General features: G+C 38.2%; 3 protein-coding genes across 4 annotated transcripts; all 3 read left to right on the forward strand.

Moving 5' to 3' along the window:
* Nucleotides 1-2,017: 2,017 nt before the first annotated feature.
* LOC139936484 (uncharacterized) lies at nucleotides 2,018-9,796 on the forward strand. 2 transcript variants are annotated; one of them, XM_071931311.1, is made up of 8 exons: nucleotides 2,020-2,329; nucleotides 3,531-3,711; nucleotides 3,934-4,049; nucleotides 4,216-4,285; nucleotides 4,804-4,923; nucleotides 5,964-6,134; nucleotides 6,978-7,088; nucleotides 7,738-9,796. In XM_071931311.1, exons 2-8 carry the CDS (start codon nucleotides 3,541-3,543, stop codon nucleotides 7,915-7,917), a joined length of 939 nt encoding a protein of 312 aa, XP_071787412.1. In that variant the 5' UTR covers nucleotides 2,020-2,329; nucleotides 3,531-3,540; the 3' UTR covers nucleotides 7,918-9,796. The 2 variants fall into 2 exon arrangements, with proteins under 2 accessions (XP_071787413.1, XP_071787412.1); XM_071931312.1 differs by lacking the exon at nucleotides 3,531-3,711 and having other exon boundaries at nucleotides 2,018-2,329.
* Nucleotides 9,797-10,959: 1,163 nt separating this feature from the next.
* LOC139936483 (uncharacterized) lies at nucleotides 10,960-17,821 on the forward strand. Its single transcript, XM_071931310.1, has 8 exons — nucleotides 10,960-11,202; nucleotides 12,871-13,066; nucleotides 13,960-14,075; nucleotides 14,176-14,248; nucleotides 15,010-15,129; nucleotides 15,394-15,564; nucleotides 16,132-16,242; nucleotides 16,802-17,821. Exons 2-8 carry the CDS (start codon nucleotides 12,893-12,895, stop codon nucleotides 16,976-16,978), a joined length of 942 nt encoding a protein of 313 aa, XP_071787411.1. The 5' UTR covers nucleotides 10,960-11,202; nucleotides 12,871-12,892; the 3' UTR covers nucleotides 16,979-17,821.
* A 967-nt stretch (nucleotides 17,822-18,788) lies between these two features.
* Nucleotides 18,789-24,809, forward strand: LOC139935768 (uncharacterized). The gene is made up of 7 exons (XM_071930343.1): nucleotides 18,789-19,170; nucleotides 20,045-20,163; nucleotides 22,315-22,384; nucleotides 22,755-22,874; nucleotides 23,428-23,607; nucleotides 24,127-24,237; nucleotides 24,618-24,809. Exons 1-7 carry the CDS (start codon nucleotides 19,000-19,002, stop codon nucleotides 24,798-24,800), a joined length of 954 nt encoding a protein of 317 aa, XP_071786444.1. The 5' UTR covers nucleotides 18,789-18,999; the 3' UTR covers nucleotides 24,801-24,809.
* The last annotated feature ends 1,302 nt before the right edge of the window (nucleotides 24,810-26,111 follow it).

Consider the following 26,111-nt stretch of genomic DNA (forward strand, 5'->3'; position numbering starts at 1 on the left):
TGGTGCGCCGTATACAAAACCAGTAATGACACAGAAAAAGTTGTCTAATACCATTTTGCCAAAGTTGTGTGGCGCCCCCCCCCCGAAAAAAAAAACAGTAAACAGATGTCAGACGAAAATTCAACCAGCATTATTTAACTCGTTAGTTTCGATTATCACAATAAAAATGCAAAAAATATATCATAAAAATTCAATTTAAATAAAATTACTTTGCAATAAAAAAAGTACATTACAATAAAGTGTATAGTTGTCCATAAAAACAAGAAATATATTAAGAATACAACAGTAATGAATACATAAATTAAAAGATTTTGTTTAAATGCTGTGTAAAAACGAATACAAAAATAGAGGAGGTATACATTAAAATAAATTAATAGTATTCTTTTCTCAAAATGCCGGTACGACGCCGAAGCGCGACATCCCGCTAGTGACCATTATGTCCGGATTCATTTGCATTCAATTTCAGTGCACACATGCCTTTGGAACGTTACAAACATTTATGGCCACAGCGCACAAAGTTGGTTTTTTAAACACGGGCGCCATTGGCAGTTAATTTCTTTTAGAGAGAGGGCAGGGTTTTTTGAGAGAAGGTTTGAAGAAAACAATTCAGGTACAATATTTTTTTGTTACTGTGGTGTCTTTTTGCAAAAGGTTGGTAGACCTGATCGTGGCTATATACGCCAAAGTGCCGTTGGTTGAAGGGTGGTATTTTAGTCATCATCGGTGACATGATGCAGAGATGGACTTTATTTGTATAAAGTCTGTGAATGCTAGTAGGACACAGAGCACATTATTGAGTTTACCCGTTGTTGATTGAACCCTGTGCGAAAACATACTAAATCCAGATGTTGAAATAATTTATACGACGTTACATTTATATTGTACTTTATTGTTCTGTACACTTACTAATATTATGCTTTTAATGTTATTCAGAAATTTAACAGGTTGCACGAAATTAATATTCTATGTTTTCAAGTCATTGTGTGCAATGGGGGACTTTGGAACGCTAGGTGGCAGCAGACTTACCAGGTAAATTTCCATTGTTTGCGTAGTTCTGAGCATGCGCACATTACCGAGAACGATGGATTTTACCTGGTAAGTCTGCTGCCACCAAGCGTCCCGAACGTCCCTTATTACTAAAACCGTTCGAACGGTTGAAGGAGGAACCCGTTCCTTCTTCATTGAAAATGTGGGTTGTTAAATATGTTGAAATAATTATTCCGACGTTATATAAGTATATTGTATGTTACTGTTATGCACACTAATATGATGTTTTTAACATTATTCAGAAATGAAACAGGTTGCAGGAGATTAATATTCTATGTTTTATAAGTCATCGTGTGCGATTGTTATGACCGTTCCTTCTTCATTGAAAATCTAGGTTGTTAATTGAGAGAAGTTGAAATAATGTTCACGACGTTATAATAATATTGTGTTTTACTGTTATGTAGGCCTACACTAATATTATGATTTTAATCTTGTTCAAAAATAAAACAGGTTGCATGAGATTAATACTCTATGTTTTATAAGTCATCGTGTGCGATTGTCATGACCGTTCCGTCTTCATTGAAAATCTAGTTAAATATGACACCATTGGCGTTGCCACATACCGAGGAGAGTATTACTATAACACCGTATGGTGTTTAGATAACACTCATGTGTTCTTACCTTCGGAATAATTATGTTAATTTTATGTAATAACACCTCTGGTGTTAATTTTAACACCATAGTTTTCCTCTCCTCATTATGACGTAGACAGATCACAGTATTTTTCATTGGGCTGACAAAGCCGCTCGACGCAGTGCATGTATTTTTTACTAAAAAACAACAAATACTTGCAACAAATACTGAACAAATAGCGCCCGTGTTGCTTTCATAAATTCACAGTGGGAACTTCGTCCAAAAAGTAAACTTGCCACAGCTGTTTTATCAAGAGCGTGACTAGACTTGATTTAAGTCCCGTTCTCGTGTGAGAGGTCCCCATTTCACGCCAACTCGGCAAACAAGCAGTATACCGTCAAAATGTGGTTCCGCGTGCCGAACAGGTCGGGAAATGCAGAGCATCACAAAACAATAGTTTTCTAGCGATGGCACGGGAATTGGACTTGAGTCAAGTCTAACATGACCATGACCGTGGGAGCATATAGACCGGAGACCGTTGCATTCAATTCCATTGCACATACCCTTGGAACGTCACAGTCAGTTTAGGGCTACAGCGCACTATTAAGTTAGTTTTCTAACACGGGCGCCATTGACAGTTCGTGTGTGGTGACCTCACATGGAAAACCACTCGGGACGTTTGGAACTCAACACAGTTCGGAAATTAAAGGTAAGATGGCCGCCGGTAAGAACTGAAAAGGGCACCGTTCTTAATCAGAAAAAAACCTTTTTGTACACATGTTTTAGACCACATGGAAGTAGCCATCTATGTCCAGCTAGACCAATATTGTAGTATTGATATGCGTTTTGTTTTAAGGTTAAGGTTAAAGGTTGATTGTTTCCACAGTAACGTTGTAAAACAGGCAATAATATATACATGTTCCAAATAATACAGTAAAGTCAAGAGGAAATAAATACACTTGTATGATACTGCAGGGGGAGCTCACTACGAAGCAAAGCTTATGTTAGGGTTAGTACATGTTTAAAAACAGGGGGGGGGGGTGTTCCTTAGTTAATGCATGTTTTAACGAAAACAACCATTGTTAATGCGGATGATATACATGTACATGTGCACTCAGTTTTGTCTTACATCCGGCGGATTGTGACTGCGCATTTGCAATAAATAATGCTTGTAGTGACGACATGTATAATACGATCTTGGTCTAGATCAATCAAAGTTGCTATAAACGATGAAAATAGTCATAATACTGAGCATTGTTTTCAATACGAGTTTCACCGTAAAATTTAGCACGAATTGGTATAGACCTTTATTATGGTGCCGCCATCTTGAATTTCTCCCGTTGATATCAATGTTACCAAACCGAGGCTGGAAGAAAATAGTATGTTTCCTGTTTGCAAAATGATTATTAGCATTCATTACTGTTATTCGATACAAGAGGTACGTTTTAAACAAATATAGATCTGTTTATGCTTGTTTATAACCACTGTTTGTGTTAATTTTCTTTTAAATATTTAAACATTTTACTGAGGAAAAATATTAACAATAAGTGCACAGGGGGTTTCTATTTTATTAGTGAGACACAATTTCAAAAAGTGATCCATTACAAACTCAGAACAACTATTGTTGTCAATTTAAATCTGCCCATGCCCACTTTCGGTCCTCCAGATCAAATCCCACCATGATCGAAAACGTTTCATGGGTAGGTTTGTAAACCTGCTTAAAGCCCTATTCACACTATAGAAATTTTGGTCCATATTTTCACAAAATAAACAAAAACAGTTAGCTCTGCTCAGGGGTACAATCTTTTTCATCAAGAACCAGCAGCGCAGCGACTCTCATCTCTGAACATAACTTTCAAACAGCTTAGAGTGCAAACTCTGAATGTTCATTCTTTACCTTGTCCGTATAGACTTTACACCATGGGTGACTGTGCAGAAGCTGAGATACCCGTAATTGACTTCAGCGCTTACAGACTGTCATTGACCAAACCAGACACCACGCAGTTTCAGAAACTCGTAGATGGTGTCCACAAAGCTCTTACAACAATCGGCTTCTTTTTCATGGTCAACACAGACTTCCCTCAGGAAAAGGTACTTATTTCCCACAAACACAATAATGACAATTTTTCCTTTTTGTCACGTCTCAAAATCCATGTCACCTACCTGAAAAACCTCAATTGAGAGAACTGTTTGGTTGCAGCGCCCCGTGGTACGTTGTCATCACATGACAGCAAACAAAAAACTTCCTCCTTAACATAACTAAAAGGTGATGATGAAGACAAGTTAGTAATAATATGCGATTTGTCCGTGCAGGTTGACGAGTTGTACCAAGTTTCAAAGAAGTTTTTCGATCTTCCCTTCGAGGCAAAACAAAACCCGCCAATATCTGCTAACGGGAGCCATGGTTACGCCCATCTCGAAAGGGAACGGTAAGCAGCCATCGTTTGTGTAAAAGAACATATTTTTGAAACAGGAAAAGAACAATTAAAAACTATTGTTGTGTTTGTTACACAGCATCAACCAAGATCAAGCAAGAATATATTTTTGAAACAGGAAAAGACAAATTAAAAGCTATTGTTGTGTTTGTTTACACAGCATCAACCGAGATCTACCATACGGCGACTTGAAAGAATCCTTCAACTATAGTTCAGCCACTGAAGATAATGTAAGTGAAGATTAAAGGGACACTCGATGCCTTGGATCGACCGTGTCTGTTCGCGACGTAAAAGAAAAAACCATGCACTATCGAGGCATGTGTATGTGGATATTAAGGCCTATAATTATTATACCTTTAAATTATCTTTCTAACCATATGAATTTCATAACAAACAGTTTCAAACGCTTTTCAAAGACCAACATAGCCCGATCCAAGGCTTTTTTAAGCTTTTATTTCTCGTCTATTTAACTCCACTACAGGAGGACAACCTTTTTCTAGACTTGAAAATTGGAAGGCAAAAACTGTTCACTATTCGTAGTTGAACCCCCCCCCCCCAAAAAAAAACCAAAAAAAAAAAAACAACATAAACTTAAATACGTATAAACTGATAAATTTATAAAAAACGTGTGCTATTTTTATGTGATTGTATGCTAAGTTAATCTTTGACTGAGACTCGCACACGAGTCAGTTTATGTGAAAGTTCATTTTTAAGTGCAACTCTCAGCTTATGTTTTATTAACATGAAGGAGTGGCCAATGGAATCAGCGTGTCCTGGATTCAAGACTACCAACGAGAATTTCTTTGAGCTGTGTGTTCCTCTGCACGACCGAGTCTTGGAAGTCATGGCCCACGGCCTCAACCTTGAGGTGAGTCTAACTGAAGTAGAACTACATTATGAGAGATCTTGTCCTAACTCGAGTTAACTCTTTGTGAAATCCACCCCTGAACACGTTTGGTAATTGTCAAAGACCTGGGCCCAATTTCAAAGGATAAAGACAGGTCCCTGCTACTCAGATCCAGTGATTCCGTTGGATACAATGATATCATTGGATAAATGCAGAGACTAAAAGCTACAGTACCTGGTTTGTTTTGATTGGTCTGAGGTCACATCGGACGACCAATCAAAACACAGATATGGAAAGCTTACTTTTGACTACGTATCTCTCTATGGGTGCGTTCGTTTAACTCCCCTTGGGTCTACCCCGGTGTGTGGCGGTTTTTTTCCCAGGACGAACGTGGGTAATTATCTGCACACGTTCGTCCTGGAAAAAAAACCCTCCACACACCGGGGTCGACCCAGGGAAGCTAAACGAACGCACCCAAAATGTGAAGTGAATATAGGTCAAAGGTGAATGTACACGCCGGCTGGAGCCAGGTCTCTGGCTCACTAGCCTCGAAGTGTGACGTCAGATGTTCAGGCTACAGCAGCTATAGCTTTTATAAGTTTGTGTTAAAGGAACACGTTGCCTTGGATCGGTCGAGTTGGTCTTTGAAAAGCGTTTGTAACCGTTTGTTATAAAATGCACATGGGTAGAAAGATGTTGTAAAAGTAGAATACAATGATCCACACAAACATGCCTCAAAATTGCGTGGTTTTCCTTTTACCTCGTCGACTAACACGTCGGCCATTTATGGGGGTCAAAATTTTGACTCCCATAAATGGCCGACCATGTTAGTTCGCACAGTAGAAGGAAAACCACGCAATTTCGAGGCAAACTTGTGTGGATCATTGTATTCTACTTTTAAAACATCTTTCCAACCATATGCATTTTATAAAAAACGGTTACAAACGCTTTTGTTTTGACCAACTCGTCCGATCCAAGGCAACGTGTTCCTTTAATATGAGCTTGACTATCTCAAACCTTATCAAACAAAATATTTGTTCATCCTGTCTCTCCTCTCTAAGGACCCTTTATTTTTTGTGAAGCGCCATGCCAAGCCCAATAGAAGTTGCCTCAGGCCACTCTTCTACCCTTCCCTAGATGACGTCACAGTCAAGGACCAACAAGTAAGATGCAGTGAGCACTCTGACCTCGGTGGCATCACAATGCTGTTCCAACAGGTACCTGGCTTGGAGGTAGGCAACAACAATTGCATGCGTGTACCTTCCTAGCGAAAAATAGCGATCTTTATGTCTTCGAGACCTCATAATTAGATTTTGAGGTCCTGAAATCATTGAAAGCACACAACTTCGTGTGACAAAGGGTGTTTTTTCTTCCATCTCGCAACTTCGACGACCAATTGAGTTCAACTTTTCACAGGTTTATTTTTTTGTGTATAATGCTGAGATATCCCAAGCGGGAAGGCTGGTTTTTGACAATTACCAAAGGTGTCCAGTGTCTTTAAATCATATTCATAATGCTTTGCGTCTGGACGCAAGACATTGCAACGTCATTATACACCGGGTTCCTTTTTTTGTAGTAGGGTAAAAGGTTGACACAGCGACCTGTAGGCGTGCACTGGACTCAACAAATTTACGCTGACCAGATTAAGACAATCAGATTAAGATTACCAGCTAAAATGGTATATCATAAGTACAATTTGTGACGGGTACCCTGCTTATGTGTGTTTGTAGCAAAACAGTTCGTTTGAGCAGCTCTTTGATATTGGGCCCTCGTAAGTGTGACGTAGTTCAATTATAAACCACGCCCACTCTACACAAACTGGCGCCAACGATAACCATTATTTTACTTGTTATGCCTTGAATTATGTTTTGTAGAGCTTCAATGTATTGTCAGGTTTCAAACATGGACATGTAATAGCCAAAACCTTGCGCGTACAGCGGATGCGCATGCGTGTAACGTCACGTTTATTTATGAAAAGGTCCTTTACTATACAACCATATTTCCAAGCCAAGTTTAAACTCACCTCCCAACTTCAAAAATCAAAATGCAGTATTTGTTGTTCCTATTTGCAAAAGGTCTGTAAACGTGGAGGTGGCTACGTAAAAGTGCCGTTGGTTGAAGGCGGTATTTTAGTTAATATCGGCGACTTGATGCAGAGATGGACATCGGACACATACCTTGCCACGGTAAGTTTCTGATTTGAAGCAAAATGGCGGCAAAATTCGCGAAGGCCGATGCAAAGCTCGATGCACATTTCTTTTCAATGATTACATATATACCTTTCTCTACGAAGATACTTGGCTTTACACGGGGCATATCATTTGATTTTTTTTAAATATCTCATTTCGCCTTATTGCCTTTTTGCCTCAAAAAACCCCTCATATTGCTTTGTTTTCAAAACCTCTTAAGTGGTTATGATACCTTTTGTAGATCACGTTTTTGGCCATGACCTACATCCCTACTCTATGTGAATGAAGGTATAAGACCTAATTTTTACCCGTAGTTATAGTTTCAGCTTCATTATTTGTCAAGTTTTTGAGGAAAACAGAATGTGAAAATCACAGAGCAATGTTTTCAGGAGAGTTGCGTAACATCCGTTGTTCATGCTAACAATTATATTTCGTCTCACTGAGACAAAAATGATTTCCATGAAAGTGTTTTACTAATTTTTCAAAAACTGCAGCACCTCAGCAGGCAATTTTTTAAGGGAAGGTTTTTACCATCATCATTAACCGTGTACGCTCGTGGGTTTAACTATTCTGATCTTGATTGTCTTTGATAATAATACTTATTCTACATTTGATTTAAATGTTTCCCATGCACTTGTTTTTACAGAGACACCGTGTTCTCTTGGACGGAACACCAGCTGAACGTAGTCAGAGTCGCCAGTCGATTGCTTTCTTTGGTAACCCCAGCGAGGAAGCCGTGATTGAATGCACCGATAACAGCAACAAATACCCACCAATAAAATGCAGAGAGTACTTGGACCAGAAATTCAACACTGCTTACAAATAAAAGAACTCTTACAAATACACTCTGAAGTGCTCCGGGTTAAAGTTTTACCCAGATCCAGTGGTGCCTACATCAGCCGATTTCACGAAACGCTACATTAATCTATCTCCAGTTAGGACGGAGTAACTCCTAACTCGTCCTTACTTAGAATGGGTTGTCACGGAACTTCACTCGTCCTAAGATTAATCCTCAGTTGGGACGAGTAACTCGTCCCAACTTAGGACTGGTTCAATGCGTCCTAACGTTTCTGGTTTCGGAACTGAACTCGTCCTAGGATCAATTCTAACGCGTCCTTACTTATGATGGGTTGTCTATGGTTACGGAACTTCACTCGTCCTAAGACTAATCCTAAGTTGGGACGAGTAACTCGTTCCAACTTCAATGCATCCTACGCCTATGGTTCATTCAATGTGTCCTAACGTATATGGTTACGGAACTTAACTCGTCCTAGTTACTCGTCCTAACAGGTTGGGTTCAATGCGTTCTAACGTCTATGGATACGGAACTTAACTCGTCCTAGGATCAATCCTAAGTTGGGATGAATAACTCGTCCTAACTTAGGATGGGTTCAATGCGTCCTAACGTCTATGGTTACGGAACTTAACTCGTCCTCACAGATTGATCCAAGTTAGGAAAAGCTTTGTGAAGTCGACGCAAAACTTCCGTGCCAGATGACCATGGAATGTAATTATGGTTGTTAAATGAAACTTAAATTGATTTAAATGTTTTTACTATAAAGGTACAAGTATATATTACGAAGTGTAAATTGATCTGAAAGTATACTACGTTTTGAAATAACAAATGAAGTATCAAGAATTGCAAACAATGAACGTGTTAGCGGTTTTGCAAAATACAAGGTTTGTAAAAAAAAATGTTGTCTTTGAATGTGGCCTATTGAAAGACACCACAGTTTGATATCTTAAGTTAAACGTGATGGGCAATAATATTTTCATAAAACTAGGGTCATAAATATATCCTGTCACATTCACCAACGGTGGTCCATTTTTGAGAAATGAGTAAAACAAGTCACAAAATAACTTGTCGTCTCACAAAGAGGAAAATAATTTTACTATGTAAAATCCCATTCACCAGTTATGATATTATACCAATACCATTTAGCATAACTGGTTAACAGTTTTTTACATGCTAAAACCGAAACGAAACTTATTTGTTTTACTCATATCTCAGAAACTACAGCACCCCAGGAAGTAAAATTTCAAGGGAAGCTTTCTACTATCATAATCTTCAAACTGTGTAAGTTCAATGTGGACATTGTGTTTTGTGTTAGGAAAAAATACATAGACCCTTTAAAGCCATTATACACTTTCGGCACAGAAAAAAAAAAAGTTCACAGATTTACAAATACCTTACAGGGTTTACAGAAGGTAATGGTGAAAGACTTCTCTTGAAATACTATTCCATGAAATTTTTTCGAGAAAACATTAAAACAATTATCAATTCTCGTTGTAGAGATTTACGGATTTATTTTAAACACATGTAATGACACGGCGAAACGTGCGGAAACAAGGGTGGGTTTTCCCATTATTTTCTCCCGACTCCGATGACCGATTGAGCCTTAATTTTCACAGGTTTGTTAGTTTATATATAAGTTGTGATACACGATTAAAGTGTAGGCCTCATGTCAATACTGTTTACCGAAAGTGTCCAATGGCTTTAAAGGCACTGAATGGAGCAATGTGTTTACTTAGTGCACAGAACAACAGAATGTCCACAATAGAACAATGGACCATAACAATAAAATTCGCTGTACAACCTGATGGACCCCACAAGGGAATTTATAAAAGAACACTTAGGTGGAAGAAAATATTGTGCTTATTTTTGTTTTTTACAATTTGGTGAGAGAAATGATGAATTTTATTAATAAATGTCTTGAAAAGATGAATCGTTTATTGTGAAATGGTTTGGCTTTATCGTGTCATATCACATTACTTTGTCAATTTTTAGAACACACAATCTGAAGCCATCGTGTGGCACAGTTTTGACACCCTGTCTTGAGATTTGCACATTATGACCAACATTGGTTCGTTGCCGGCCCAATGGTGCGCCATTACAAAACCAGTATTGACACAGACAAAGTTTTCTATACCATTTTGCCAAAGTGGTGTGGCGCCCCCCAAAAAACAGTAGACAGATGTCAGACGAAAATTCAACCAGCATTATTTAACTCGTCAGTTTCGATAATCACAATAAAAATGCAAAAAAAAAAAATCATAAAAATTAAATTTAAATGAAATTACTTTGCAATAAAAAAGTATATTCAGTAAAGTGTAGTTGTCCATAAAAACAAGAAATATATTAAGAATACAGCAGTAATGAATACATAAATTGAATTTTTTTTTTTAAATGCTATGTAAAAACGAATACAAAAATAGAGGAGGAATAAATTAAAATAAATTAATAGTATTCTTTTCTCAAAATGCCGGTACGAAACCGAAGCGCGACATCCCGCTAGTGACCATTATGACCGGATTCATTTGCATTCAATTTCAGTGCACACATGCCTTTGGAACGTGACAAACAGTTATGGCCACAACGCACTAAGTTGGTTTTCTAAACACGGGCGCAATGGGAGACTTTTGGGACGCTTGGTGGCAGCAGACTTACCACGCTGCCACCTAGCGTCCCAAAATCTCCCATTGACACTTCTTTTGGGGTGACCTCACAGGGAAAACCACTCGGGAAGTTCGGTACTCACAGTCTGTAGACGCATGCAGTAAAACTAACAAGTGAAACAAAATTTTAAATATCGTCAACAAATCGGTGCGAGTAGTTATGTCCATGCAGGAAGAATGATCCCTGATAGGAATACACAGTCTGAGAAGGCTTCTAACCAATAGTTCTATGTGATTAATAAGAGTGATTACCCAACGATATCGTGTCAATATAAAAACTAAACTAACCTACGATGCGCACCACTATGAGTTCAGCTGTGCATTTATAAAGTAAATATATCAAAGTTCACCTGAATCCCTTAACCCCTGCATGCCTTTTTGTCGGCTATTACAACAAGCTGTTGATATTGAACGTGGCCCGATACACTGGTTGTACAGAAGCACATGTACATGCTGCATAAACGCAGTTCTTGGTCGGCACAATCTTACATGTACGTCGGGGAAAGGTTTACAGGTACTTGTAGGTACCTGGTTACCTGCTGAAGTTTAATTTTGTCTGGATTAAGCCAATAAAGCGGAACGACTTTTCATATGATTAGTTATGCAGCATGATTCCGACAAATGCAGCCTGACAGCCAGTTTACTACAGCAGCAGGTAAACTCAACGTCTATCAATTTTTATAATGAAGGCAAAACAAATAGCAAAAATAAATATCACTAGATGTGCGGCATTGATGGGCGATCATTGCAGTAAAACAGTAGTGCATTTTAAAAAGCGGCTGACCACGAATCTGGGACACAAAAGTGAACTTCTTGAATGTGATATTTTCGCATGGGTGACATCCTGGATGTTGTTCAATAGATAGAGTTTTCGTTCCATTCGTTCGACACTCTAAAAACCCATGGGTCACTCAGCGTTGACCTGAATTCCGGGTTCCAGAGTCACCAATTTTCGGGTCAGGATATATAACTATCTAAATCATTGTAAACTTTCATATCCTAAGATACTAAGTAATACTGTAAACTACTCATAATTTGAATATACTTATAAAACTTTATAAAATGTGTAAGTTTAAATGTAGGGCAGCAATGAAATAAATGTGTGCAAATACAAAAATACAAAATACAGAACTAGTTAAGAGTGTAAGGGTTTTTTGGATAAAGAATCTGGGTCACAACAGACTCAAAAATGGGGCAGCCCCAAGCGGGCCCCGAATTCCGAGAACAGTTGCTCCATTGGTAAACGCGCCTGGGTTCATTTAATGAATTTGGCGCTATATAAAATGTGTTTTATTGTTGTTATTATTTTTATTATTATTATTGGTATAAGCTGTTACTGAAAGTTGTTCGGCAAAGACGTCACAGTGAAGTGTTAACATAAACTAGAAACCAGAATTCCATTTATATATTATAACATACATTTTTTTTCAGCTCTGGAGAAGGTCCGGTTTGGATTGAAAGCTAAGGCCATCTACCCTATTCATTATAACATAAAGGTATATAGCCTGCCACGGTAGAAAGGACATCGACCGTTGGAAAGCAACGTTTAAAAACCTTTTCAAACACCAGTGTGCGTTTATTTATTTTATTTTAATTTTAAATCTTTAGACATATACACGATGATTACAGGTTGGACAGGAGCTGTCAAGGTTATACAAAAGTATAAAAACTGTCATCTTGAGATGTGTGAAACCAGACCCCTGCCAACGATGAAATAAAATGAGTTTATTCAACGTTCAAGTGTAAATAACCAGGGACTATTATGGACAAAATAGCACTTGTTTGGGAAAAAGTTGTGAAAATTGTCAGGTAGATCAGTATCACCGAACGGGACCATGCAGAGACTGTAATGGCAGCGTTGGGACATAATGCATTATTGTAAACAAGTCGTTTCTTATCGCAGTACACGATCACGACCCTGAACAGCCGTGACTCTACGCACCTTTGAAATCACATTATCATAACTTTATAAGCCAAACGGTGCATGTCCACTCGTGCATTGGTGGGGTTTATTTCGGCAAACCCGAATAGTATAGTGGGTTGAAAATCTGCAGGAGGTTAAGCCTGCATGGTTGTCAGGTCTCGAAATAACCCACGGCACCCACAGCAATTGCCGTGGTGCTCTGTGCTTTTGCTGTTGTGTCTTTTGTTAAGTTCTAATACAAATTTACAAATTCCTCATAGCAGTGCCCCTTCAATGGAGAGAAATTTATGTGCCCCTCTTCAAGGCCTATTGGTTGTGTCGATTCAATGGTATGAACTTGAGCAGTGGCAAAAACCTGCAAATGATCGTTATTGACTGATGTAATATTTCTGTGTGCAGTTAATATAGTCCATCATTCGCCATGATGGGTGACTCTACAGAAGCCGAGATACCCGTAATTGACTTCAGCGCTTACAGACTGTCATTGACCAAACCAGACACCACTCAGTTTCAGAAACTCGTAGATGATGTTCACAAAGCTCTTACAACAACCGGCTTCTTCTATATCGTCAACACGGACTTCCCACATGCAAAAGTAAGATTTTTATTCACATCCGAAAAACCATGTCGCCCACTTTTAAACTCCGACGCGAGGGAACTTGTTTGGTTCAACGATCCCATGGCGTTGTCGTCACATTCTGACAATATTAACCAGCCTTTTCCTTAAAGGCAGTGGACACTATTGGTAATTGTCAAAGACTAGCCTTCACAGTTGGTGTATCTCAACATATGCATAAAATAACAAACCTGTGAAAATTTGAGCTCAATCGGTCATCGAAGTTGCGACTCTGCGAGACAATAATGAAAGAAAAATAACCCTTGTCACACGAAGTTGTGTGCGTTTAGATGGTTGATTTCGAGACCTCAAGTTCTAAACTTGAGGTCTCGAAATCAAATTCGTGAAAAATTACTTCTTTCTCGAAAACTACGTCACTTCAGAAGGAGCTGTTTCTCACAATGTTTTATACCATCAACCTCTCCCCATTACTCGTCACCAAGTAAGGTTTTATGCCAATGATTATTTTGAGTAATATTACCAATAGTGTCCACTGCCTTTAACAAAATTAAATGATGATGAAGACAAGCAAATTTGTATCTAGGATAAAGAATTCTTTTTTGGTTTAACCCATATACACCGATCTGTTTTAGCACTGTATAAACTTTCCCGAGCTCTGTGAAAAAAACAACCTAGACATATTAATCGGGTGGGATTCGAGTCCACGACCCTTGCCATTCTAGAGCAGTGTCTTACCACTATAGACCACCGAGATTGCCCGGTAGCTAGAGGCAGCTCAATCAAGGGAACTGTTTGCTTGCAATGAACCATTGGTACGTTGTCAGCCGCTGTTGACAACTGACAAGATTGTTTACTTTGCGAAACCAAATGAAGATGATGAAGACAAGTTATTATGCGACTTGTTTCTGCAGGTTGACGAGTTGTACAAAGTGTCCAAGGAGTTTTTCGATCTTCCACTCGAGGGAAAACAAAACCCGCCAATATCTGCTAACGGGAGCCATGGTTACGCCAAAATCGATAGGGAACGGTAAGAAACATTTGTTTGTGTTATATATATAAGCTAGTATATATAAGATTTTTTGTCAAGGAAAACTATTTAAAAAAATTAAATGATGTTTTTATAACAGCCTCAACACGGATCGACCGTACGGTGACCTGAAAGAGTCATTTAATTACTGTGCTACCACTACTGAAGATAATGTGAGTATATTGTTGGGAAAGCGGCGACCAAAAAGTGTAGTTCACTAAAGTTAAATGCACTGCACACGTTTGGTAATTGTCAAAGATCGATATTCTCACTTGGTGTATCTCAACATTGCAATGCATATAATAGCAAGCCTGTGAAAGTTTGGACTTGAGTGGTCATTGAAGTTGCAAGAAAATGATGAAAGAAAAACACCCTTGTTGTACAAAATAATGTGCTTTCAGAGAGGAAAAAAAAAGACTTCTTCTTGCCAGAAGTCTTTTATTATTTTAGTGAGAAATTAACTCTTTCTCAAAAACTACGTTACTTCAGAGGGAGTCGTTTCTCACAATGTTTTATACAAGTAAGTTTTTATGCTATCAATCATTTTGAGTAATTACCAATAGTGTCCACTGCCTTTAAAATGTTGGAAGGCAAAAAGTATAAATTACTAGCTACAAGAAACAGACACTGCACACTGTTGACTAACTGGAATGATGTATTTACAATGGTAAATTTATACAAAGTGTAATATGCTATTCCAGGCCTAAAGATAAACCAAGGTGTGCCGTTGTGCCCCGTGTTTTGTTGTGGTGCCCTCTGCAAGGTTCCTATACACTTAGGTAAATTGCTATGCCCCTTGAAGTTTGAGGCCTGCTAATCTGTATTCTGTGCTTAAACTATGTGACACTGTGTGAATCAGACTCGCACATCCACGAGCTGGCTTGTGGAAAAGTTGGCTCGCAGTTTGTGTTTATTATCATTGTTTTATATGAAGGAGTGGCCAATTGAATCAGCATGTCCTGGATTCAAGACTATCAATAAGGATTTCTTTGAGCTGTGTGTACCGCTGCATGACCGAGTCTTGGAAGTCATGGCCCACGGCCTCAACCTTGAGGTAAGACTAGATACAGGAATATTGCCTCTTTCTCAAAAACTATACGTTTGTACTTCAGATATACATACATGTAGACGTTTCGCAAAAAGTTATCAACAGCTCTCCATTGCTCGTTACCAAGTAAGAATAAAGATCACAACTATTTTGAGTAATTACCAACAAGGTGTCACTGTCCATGTCTTTATAACCTCAAAGAAATAATACACAGGAGACGAATACAAGTCCCTCAACTATTTTGCTAGATTTGTGTCTCGTCTGTTGCAGGACCCTTTGTTTTTCGTGAAGCGCCATGCAGAGCCTAATATGAATTGTCTGCGGACACTGTTCTACCCTTCTCTGAGTGACGTCACGGTCAGGGAGCAGCAAGTTCGGTGTGGTGAGCACACGGACTACGGTGCCATAACGCTGCTGTTTCAACAGACACCGGGCTTAGAGGTAAAAAGGGATACTGATAAGAATGTGCCTCACATCAGCACAGGAACAAAGAAAGTCACAACAACTCTTTCAAAGTAACCAAAAGAGAAAGTGCCTGGGTAAATTGTATCTTATTTGGGTTGAACCATGGTTCAAGAGGTAAAAAAGGCATGTACCCCACAAGGGAACAGACACCGGGCTTAGAGATAAAAAGTTATACTGGTAAGAATATGCCTCACATCATCACAAGAACAAAGAAAGTCACAACAACTCTTTCAAAGTAACCACAAGGGAAGGTGCCTGGCTGGGTAAATTGTATCTTATTTGGGTTGAGCCATGGTTCAAGAAGTAAACAAGGCATGTACCACACAAGGGGAACATAACAAAGAACGCCTCGACAAATCTTTCAAGAACAAACCACTGCATGGGAAGTTGTCTGGGTAAATTGTATCGGATTTGGGCTCATCATCATTCGGCAAAGGCTTGCGTCCGTGGCCGCCTCATCCTTAAATGAACAAAGAACACTTGACGAGACAGGATTTGAACTTGCGACCTCTATTCTACGGTATTCATTCCTCTTTGCAACAGGTCTGTAAGAGTGATGGTAGCTATTTCAGAGTGCCGTTGGTTGAGGGCGGAATTCTGGTCAATGTTGGCGACTTGATGCAGAGATGGACATCCGATCTGTACATTGCAACGGTAAGCATTAGTGCATCTAAAACCTGATACTATATAGTTTGAACACATACTCCCCTGTCCAACTGCAACCCGTATCACAAAATTCCACCAGGAGACGGTTGGGACGAAATCCAAAATACACGAGCCATATAGATTTCACTATATACTATAGATACCATATAGACGAATACCGACTCCACACATTTCCTTTACATTATAATGGGAAAAAATATACTTATAGATTTCCCATTAAAACTGAAAAAAATTATTCCCATGAATGGCAAAATGCTACTAGGTTTCCCATACAATGGGGAAACGCTAAGACTTCCCATACTAGGTGAAAATACTATAGATTTACCATGGGGAAATGATCTACCATGGGAAAATATTCGATTAACCACGGAAAATAGATTAAGTACAAAACGACCGCTATAGAGGAAATATAAAACACATGTGTTTATTGCAGTGAAAAGTATTTTCGGAATGGATACTCGCAGAGTCGCAACATATGGGTTTTACACAACACTCGGGATACCACAACTCATTGATGAAAAGTGTAATTTAATCAATCTTATCACAGAAACATCGCGTTCTCTTGGACGATTCGGCAGAGGAACGGGGCAAGAGTCGCCAGTCTGTCGTTTTCTTTGGCTACCCGAGCATCGACGCCACCATTGAGTGTATTGACAAGAGCAACAAATACCCACCTATTAATAGCATGGAGTACTTGGATTCCAGATTTGATGACACGTATTGAAGACAATATAATCAACCAAGTGACATTTTCATATACCAAATCGTTGCGGTACCCATAAATTATCTCTTTCTAAAAACCACGTTGTTTCGATGGAGCCGTTTCTCACAATGTTTAATCAACATCTCTCTCTGTTGCTCGCAACCAAGCAATTTTGTATGCTTATAGCCATTTTGAGAAATTACCAACAAGTCCGATGCCATTTAATCCTTTAATCAATCGAAGTTGCAATTAAGGACCGAAACTAAAACTTGTTTTTTTTATAACCTACATGTAATTAGTTTACTGTTTATTCATATTCCACTCATCAAAACACATAATATTTTAGTGACACAAGCTTTATTTTGACAAAATACCACTTCCACCACGCTGGCTTAAGTCACAATCTTTGGAATATTTTATTTCAAGAGATAATTTTTTGTATGTGATATATATTTAAACTGAATAAAGTTTTAGCAAATTGTAAAAATCTATGTGTTGCCTCAATGAAGACCGGACTCCAAAATTTACATTTTGATTTAAATCAAATTTCATCTTTCCAGTTACTGTCCTTGACGTTCGTTTTAAGTTTAACGTTTTTCTTGCAAAAATTTGCTTTTTATCATGTTTTGATGTTCTTGTTGTTTGATATTATGTAATATCACATTTGTTCACTGTCTTTTAACAAGCCTCTTGTATCCTTAGTGTATTGATCTAAAAGTAAATGTGTTAACGTTGCATTGAAGGTGTATGTACTTTCACTGTTTTCACTGGTGATAAATAAACGGAGTCTTAGAGCTCCACTCAAAAGAAAAGAAAAACAAATTGAATAAAGGCATTGATATTTTTCAGAACAAAAGTGTAGAGGTGTTGATAATGTTTTCAGTCTAAATTAAATAAGAAAACTGTCATCATATACGTCCCATATGGGAGATCTACATGCACCACCAGCCTACCATACAACTACCCAAGCTCTTTCTCGCGCCCCGCAATCAGCCAAAATTTAGGACCTTGGAGTAACCATAACACCCTATAGTTCGAGGCGGCAGGCCTGACACTTGGTCATTGCCTTGGTGCCCTTGAAATGCTCCAGTAGAAATTAACAATTATCTCAATAGGGTGCCCTTTTAACAAAGGAGAAAATGCCTTGGTGCCGTATCCTGTGATATATTGGCTTTGGCCCACTGGGCTACACCCAGCTCATAAATATTTAGCATTGTATAATTTGCATACAGCTCATGTCAAAGGTCACACCATGACCTGCATGCCACGGTTTAGTAAATAAAATGTTTACCAGTTTGACAGCTCCTTTACACAGTGTGTGTATTTACTGTGTGTTAATCCCATGACAAATACACCACAACTGGCCTTTTCGAAAACGAATCATGCAGGCCTAATTACAGAATTGATATGCTGAAGAGATGGCAATATCAACATGAACGCTTCGGGCATGAGATTAAGGGATTCTCCCATTAAAGAAAAGCAAGCTTTATAACAAATCTTGTATTTCAATACAGATGCCAAAATTGTATTCCTCTCAAAATTCCGAACAGAGATAACAATACAAAAATATGTTAACCTTTGAGATTCCTCAAATTAAGATTTTTAACACAAGTTAAAAACAAACAAACAAACACTGATTTCAAGTTCTCTTGTAAAATCTTGTCAAACAATTGCTACATTTTACAACCATGTTAAAATTATACAGGGGATCCGACCCCATGCTAAATTGATCTCTAACGTGAATAGCACTTTACATGTTTCAGCTGTATCTACATGTACATGGCTGTCAACAATGATTTTTTGGCAAGGTGAAAGGCAGACCTTGGCCCGACTGGAACTGACTGGAACTGACCAGACTTTATATCTGGGTTGTTACTCCAATGCAATGGGGGTAACCTTCGGGAAAGGCTAATCAGTGGGGTGTGTATACATTGCTGTAGGTTAAAGGGTAGTGTTGATTCTGTGGCATTACAAACTCCAGCACTGTCAAAAACAGCAACTTCAAAGTGAATTCCGTGCTCAGCTAAATAACATTCGCCATCATGGGTGACTGTACAGAAGCTGAGATACCCGTAATTGACTTCAGCGCTTACAGACTGTCATTGACCAAACCAGACACCACTCAGTTTCGGAAGCTCGTAGATGATGTTCACAAAGCTCTTACAACCATTGGCTTCTTCTTTATGATCAACACGGACTTCCCACAGGAAAAGGTAAGAACTGCCAATACACCCAATGTTTCATAGCAAGGATCTGGTATTTGAGTAAAAGAGTGCCAACGTTTGCTGGATCTTTTAAAACTGGGTGCCCAAATTGTTCACTTACAAATTTTTCACTTAAACGACAGATAAATACAGGGTGTCCAAATTTAAAACAAGGTTTCCAAAAGACACTAAAACACCTCTGGCTTTATTTAAACCATGGAGGTAGAAACTACATACAATTCACTAGTTTGCTCTCTCTAGGTATTATCTTCAAATATGCATGAAAGGGAATTTTATATTGAAAAAAGCAGTTTGATGCAGTTGCATCAAAAAGAGGCCATTTAAATGCTACAAATGCCCTTAAAGCTTTTTCCACTGGTTGAGACTAGAGGGTTTGCTTTTTTGAAGACATTGTATTTTATCTAAGTGTATTATTGGCATATCAATAGGCCTGATACTTCACAGAGGCAACAGAAGTGATTGCCTCAATGCCTGTCAATGCCTTTAAAATGTTTCAAGAGAAAATGACAATTTTGTTCATAAGTTGCCCTTTACTCAGGAAAAAATGCCTTGGTGCGAATGCTTCCATACCCCCTAGTCAATGTCTCTGTGCCTTTGAAATGCTCCAGTAGAAAAGAGAAAATGTCTTGGTGCCCTTGCCCTTTCAAAAAAACAAAGCATACAGGCCTGTATCAAGATATCACATGGGTTGATTTACAAGCGTAATTGTTCTTCTCAGAAATTAACTAATTAACAAAACAATTGCCAAGTGCATTAACACGTCTTGGTGTAAATCTTGATAAACACTGAATTCCCAGTGAAAAAAAAAAAAAAAAAAAACCACACAAACAAATTCCCAAGCTCCAGTCTGTTTTTCCCACAGGTGGAAAATTTGCATCGAGTTAGCAAAACATTTTTTGAACTTCCAGTTGAATTGAAGAAAAAAGTCATCCGTATTCCTTCAAATGGTTCCCATGGGTACGTCAATATTGAAATGGAAAAGTAAGTTATTTCCCCTACATATGATATTTAGGCCCCTCTCTGGGAACCCTGACACCCCACCACCCAAAGTACTTTGTCAGAAGCATTGCAAAGAATTGTTCAAAGCTGCTTTTTAAAATAATATTGTGCCTCTCAAGCATGTACAGTATGTGTGAAGTTATTTGCAGGTTAGGAAAGTTGCAGGGTTGGTTAAAAGAAAACAATAGGACCCGTTGAATTCGTGTTACGGTTGGAGAGATGGGGGTGGGTATTTTCTTTTTTGCAACAAACAGAATGTTTTTATAGTTTCACTTGATTGATCTGCATCAACACCTATTCCACTTCCACATTACAGCTAGGCACTGATGTGTTACTCATTAACAAAATGTGAGTTTCCCTAATCTGCTATTTTCTAAAAATTACTCACATTTGGTTTTAATGCTTGAAACCAAAATTCCTAATTCCACAATCTATATAAAGAAACTCTCTTTACCCTTTGAGTTTGCATTTGTGCCATCCAAAAGTCCTTTTAGTCGGTAAGCAGTTTCCAAGAGCCAATTTCATTTTATTTTTTAACAAACTCAAACACCTTTCAATGGTATTAAGAAACTAATTGCACTGGTAATGTCCACACTGCTGGACTCTGCTGATGGTATGTTAGTCTTGGTGCAAGACGTTTCTCGTTTCCCTTTCACGCACACCGCGGCCAATTCACCGACAGCGCCTGCACCGACTCACCTGACTTAGTCCACTCACCGCCCACTGGGCGGTGAGTGTCGGTGCGGGCGCTGTTGGTGAATTGGCTGCGGTGTGCGTAAAAGGGAAAAGAGAATCGTCTTGCACCAAAACTAGTGGTATGTCTGACCCCATTACAACGTGCAGTCTTTTGATCCAGAGGATCAAAGTAAAAATGAAATTTGATTTTGAAGGGTTTTATTTGTCTTCTTCATGTACAGAAGTCTTAAATAATATTAATAAGGAAACATTATATTGCGCATGTATCCACCTAATAAGTTGCTCAAAGCGCATGAAAAGAAGAAAACATAAACAAATCAACAGTGGAGGGAACATCGGGAAAACAAACGAAAGAAACTACTGAAAAGCTGTTTGAAACAAATCAAATTTCAATTTGTCTTTAAAAGTGTCCACAGTGCCACTATATTGAGCGATAGCAGGTGTTAAATAAGTGTTATTTTACTTTATATATTTATTTGTTTTATTGGTTTTTGTTTTGTTGTTTTTATATTTTATTCCTGGGGGGGGGGGGGGGTCAGAGTAATAAAGTTTCTTTGAATAAGATAAGCAACTATACAGTAATTTGCCATTAAGTTAAAAACACCTACCTCAACGACTTCATGGTTAACTGTGGAGGGGTGGCGTTCTACACATTGTTCAATGGAGACTTAATCTGAAAGGAATACAAGAAGCGGTTAGCCAGTTTGAGGTAACATTGGCACACATTGCCCTTAGGACCAGCTGCCCTCAGACCTCTGGCCCAACACTAATAAAGGCACTTGACACTATTAGTAATATACTAAAAATAAGTGTTAATAGCTGTTAAGCTGTTGATAGTACAAAACATTGTGAGAAACAGTCTTTTTCCTTTTTTTTCTTTTTTCATATTTTATATAAGGAGCAAATGTGAACAATAGCCCAACAGACATTGACATGGTCAATGAACAGAATGAAATTTGAATCAGACTGAAGGATCTTAAAAGAAGAACTCTGATGGGCTTATCAAATGGTTCACTGCAGCTCAGAGTTACCAGAAAAGAATAATCCTTCTGATGTAACATGGTTTTGGAGAGAGAGGTAATTTCTCACTCAAATATTACAAAACTTCAGGAGAGAGAGGTTTATTTCTCACTCAAATATTACAAAACTTCAGGCCTGAAGCCTTTTTTAGGCATCTGAAAGCACACAAATTTGTGCAACTGTGTTTTTTTTCTTTCTTATAATTTCTTTTGCAACTTCAATGACCAATTGAGCCCAAATTTTAAAAGATTTGTTATTTGGGATGCATGTTGGGATACACCAAGTGAGAACACTGGTCTTTGACTATTTACCAAAGGTGTCCACCAGACAAGTGAAACAGGGGAATTGATTTAACAAAATGTTGTTGGATGAGGATTAATTAACCATAAATGTTTGTCTCTCACAATTAACACTCAGTACCAATCCTGATCGACCACACGGAGACCTCAAAGAAGCTTTCAATTTAAATCCATCAAGCGACTTGGAAGTAAGTATTGCAATAATCACTGTCTTGAGTGTCATAGATTCATGATTAGCTTCATTGTGTCTTATTAGGTGGCAACCACTGGTACCCCTTGGGTGAATGAATGGTTTTGCTGAACCGCTCGCCCTTGGTGGACTAAACTGCAACACTGATACCAATGTGAGATAACTTTAGTAAGAAAATATGAGTATCTTTCAGTTTATCAACCCCCCCCCCCCGAAAAATAATAATAAATATTAATTGTTAATTGTTCAGCTCCCACAGTTAGACATTTTAGTCACAACTTAAAAGAGAAGCCACAAGTTGTCAGAGTGTTATCTATACTATGTGTTGTTAGAGTGTAATCTTTACATTGTGTTTCTCTCACATAAAGGCATGGCCATTGGAATCTGACTGTCCTGGATTTAAGTCTTCCCATGAAGAGTTCTTTGACCTTTGTGTTCCACTTCACAACAGAGTGCTTGAAGTCTTGGCTTATGGACTTAAACTTGAGGTAAGACCAAGAAAATGTTTCGAGAAAGCTTGTGCGACTTGGGACGGAATTGGGTTAGTACACTGCGAGTGTGATCATTGTGGCGTGTCATTGCCTAGCGATTAAGAGCACTGAACTCAAACTCTGGTGTGTCTGATCAGCAGAGTGTGGGTTCAAATCCCAGTTGTGAAACCTGACTCCTTTTAAAAGCACGACACTTGACCATGATGCTTCATTCTTCGGATGGGACAAAAAGCTGTTGGTCCTGTGTTATGTAATGCATAAAAAGAATCCAGTGCACTTATCGTAAAGAGAATGGGTTCGCCCCGGTGTTCCTGGTTTGGTTGGTTGCCACAGCACCTTGTAAAACATTACATGGTGCTATGTGGAAGGAGTATGTCTCATAATTCAAAGCTAGTCCCACATACCTTGCAGGAAAATACTGAATGTTGAAGTGCCTTGAGCGTCACTGAGTGACGGGTATGAGCGCAATATAAGAAGCCACTATTATTATTTTTATTATGTGGAAGAGGTTTGCAGGATTAATAATCAATTAAACTTTCTTGGTTTTCAGGATCCCTTGTTTTTTGTGAAACACCATTCCAAGCCAAAAACAGAGAGTCCAATCATCTTGAGGACTCTGTTCTACCCATCCCTGAATGGTCTGACAGTGAAAGAGCAACAGGTGCGGTGTGGAGAGCACTCCGACTATGGAGGAATAACACTTCTGTTCCAACAGAAACGTGGATTAGAGGTACGGCTTCATTTGATTTTCCCCCCAAATTCGAGCCCTGACTTGTACCGTAATTTTTGCACAGACAACTTTAGTAACCCTTTTAAGGACACAAAACAATATATAATATATAACAATAACAATAACAATAACAGCAACAGCAACAGCAACAGCAACAGCAACAGCAACAGCAACAGCAACAGCAACAACAATAACAATAACAATAATAATAATAATAACCAGTTTTTATATAGCGATTTTCACACCCGGAGGGCGTCTCAAAGCGCTTCCAACATTATTACCCCTGGTCACTGGGCCTTAATTCATTCCTTAAACCATCTCAGCTCCCTATATATGAGCTGTGCTTAGATTTTTTAACTTTTTATTAAATAGTTCATTTTTCAAAAGATTTCTCTTTGGGTAGCTTTAGTGAGAGCACTCTGTTAAGTACATGTTCACAGGAATAATGTAATAACTAGATGCCTTGAACTGGTTGCCTTTAAGTGCCTTTTAATGATATTTACTAATCTTTTTTAATAGGTTCGTAAGCGAGATGGTACATATGTTAAAGTGCCATTGGTTGATGGTGGTATTCTAGTCAACATTGGTGACTTGATGCAACGATGGACCTCCGATGTGTATACAGCTGCTGTAAGTTATTATACTAAATAATAATGGGCAAGTTGTAGTGTGTAGGTAATAGGTATACACATTCAAACTGGGGACGAATTTGATTTCGAGACCTCAGATTTAGAATTCGAGGTCACGAAATCAAGCATCTGAAAGCACACAACTTTGTGTGACCAGGTTTTTTTTTCTTCTTTCATTATTATCTCGCACCTTCGACGACCAATTGAGCTCAAGTTTTCACAGCTTTGTTATTTTATTTATACGTTGAGATACACCAAGTGAGAAGACTGGTCTTTGACAATTACCAATAGTGTCCAGTGTCTTTAAGTGGATAAGGGTATAAAGAATATTAATTTTGGTTTTGACCCATGTTTAACTGTTTTGATTTGACTGTATTGCAGAGACACCGTGTATACATGGACGACAGTGTGGAGGAACGTGGGAAAACCAGACAGTCAATTGTTTTCTTTGGTTATCCGGACAACGAAGCAATCATTGAATGCACTGACAAAAGTAACAAGTATCCACCAGTCAAATCCATAGAATATTTGAAGATGAAACACAGTACGACGTACCTGTATTAAATGGAAATTATTTGTTACACTAGTGGAGTGATCCTACTTCAATGTTATTGGGTTGTTTCCAATTCGTGAATTGAGGGAAGAGTTGTGTAGGCCTATCCAACAAGATTGAAAGAACACAAGGTCCAAAACTAGACACTTAACGGCAGTGGACACTATTGGTAATTACTCAAAATAATTATCATCATAAAAACTTTCTAGATTACAAGTAATGGGGAGAGGTTGATAGTATAAAACATAGAGAGAAACGGCTCCCTCTGAAGTGACGTAGTTTTTGGAGAAAGAAGAAATTTTCCACGAATTTGATTTCGAGACCTCAAGTTTAGAATTTGAGGTCTCGAAATCAAGCATCAGAAAGCACACAACTTCGTGTGACAAGGGTGTTTTCTTCTTTCATTATTATCTTGCAACTTCGACGACCGATTGAGCTCAAATTTTCACAGGTTTGTTATTTTATGCACATGTTGAGATACACCAACTGTGAAGACTAATCTTTGACAATTACCAAACGTGTCCACTGTCTTTAAGTTGTCGTCTGGTTACTGAATCACAATTTCTTGATTTGTGCAACTCATAATCAAAGACCTTATATACAATCTTTGTATGAAAGAGATTCGCTGTTGCAATGATGACCTACTTGGTAGTGTTTGCAAGAAATTATAGCTGGAAGTTCAAACTTGTTTTAAGAAAATTGTGGTTTTATAAAACCAAGAGAGAAGACTTAAAACACAAAAATATGGTGTACAAATTGTCAAACTTTTTAATTTTTTTGATTTAATTTCATTCTTCCACTTGATGATTTTTTTTATTTTTTTTATTTTATCACAACATTTTAATACATAGGCCTAAATGGGTTTGAAAAAGAAATGGACTGGAGCGGGACTTCCCGACCTCCTGATTAACGTACCAGCACTCTACCAACTGAGCTATCCAGCCCTTGGTTGGCAGTCTCCGTATTAGTCAATATCTTTGTTTGGGTTGCCAGTCAGAAGCCATACTATTATCTGCCATGTAGCCTGGGATTACACACAAATTATCAACCTGTTGTTGTTGATTCTCTTAAAGCTGTGTTTTATCTTGATTTATTTTTTATTTACTTACAGGTTCAGTTCTTAAAGGTTATGTACATGTGCAAAAATTACCTTAAATGCAAGATGTTTAACAAAACATCAATGTCCTCATAAAAATGTAAAGTTTTAACTTTAAAAAGCATTTATAAAACTCTGTTACTCTGTATACTTTAAACCAGCATAAATAAAATTAAAATGATTGTGACTCATGAAAAATAAAAATAAATGTGATGACAACAGCAGT

This window comes from Asterias amurensis, chromosome 4, assembly GCF_032118995.1.
Source record: "Asterias amurensis chromosome 4, ASM3211899v1".
In the NCBI taxonomy this organism is placed as follows: domain Eukaryota; kingdom Metazoa; phylum Echinodermata; class Asteroidea; order Forcipulatida; family Asteriidae; genus Asterias; species Asterias amurensis.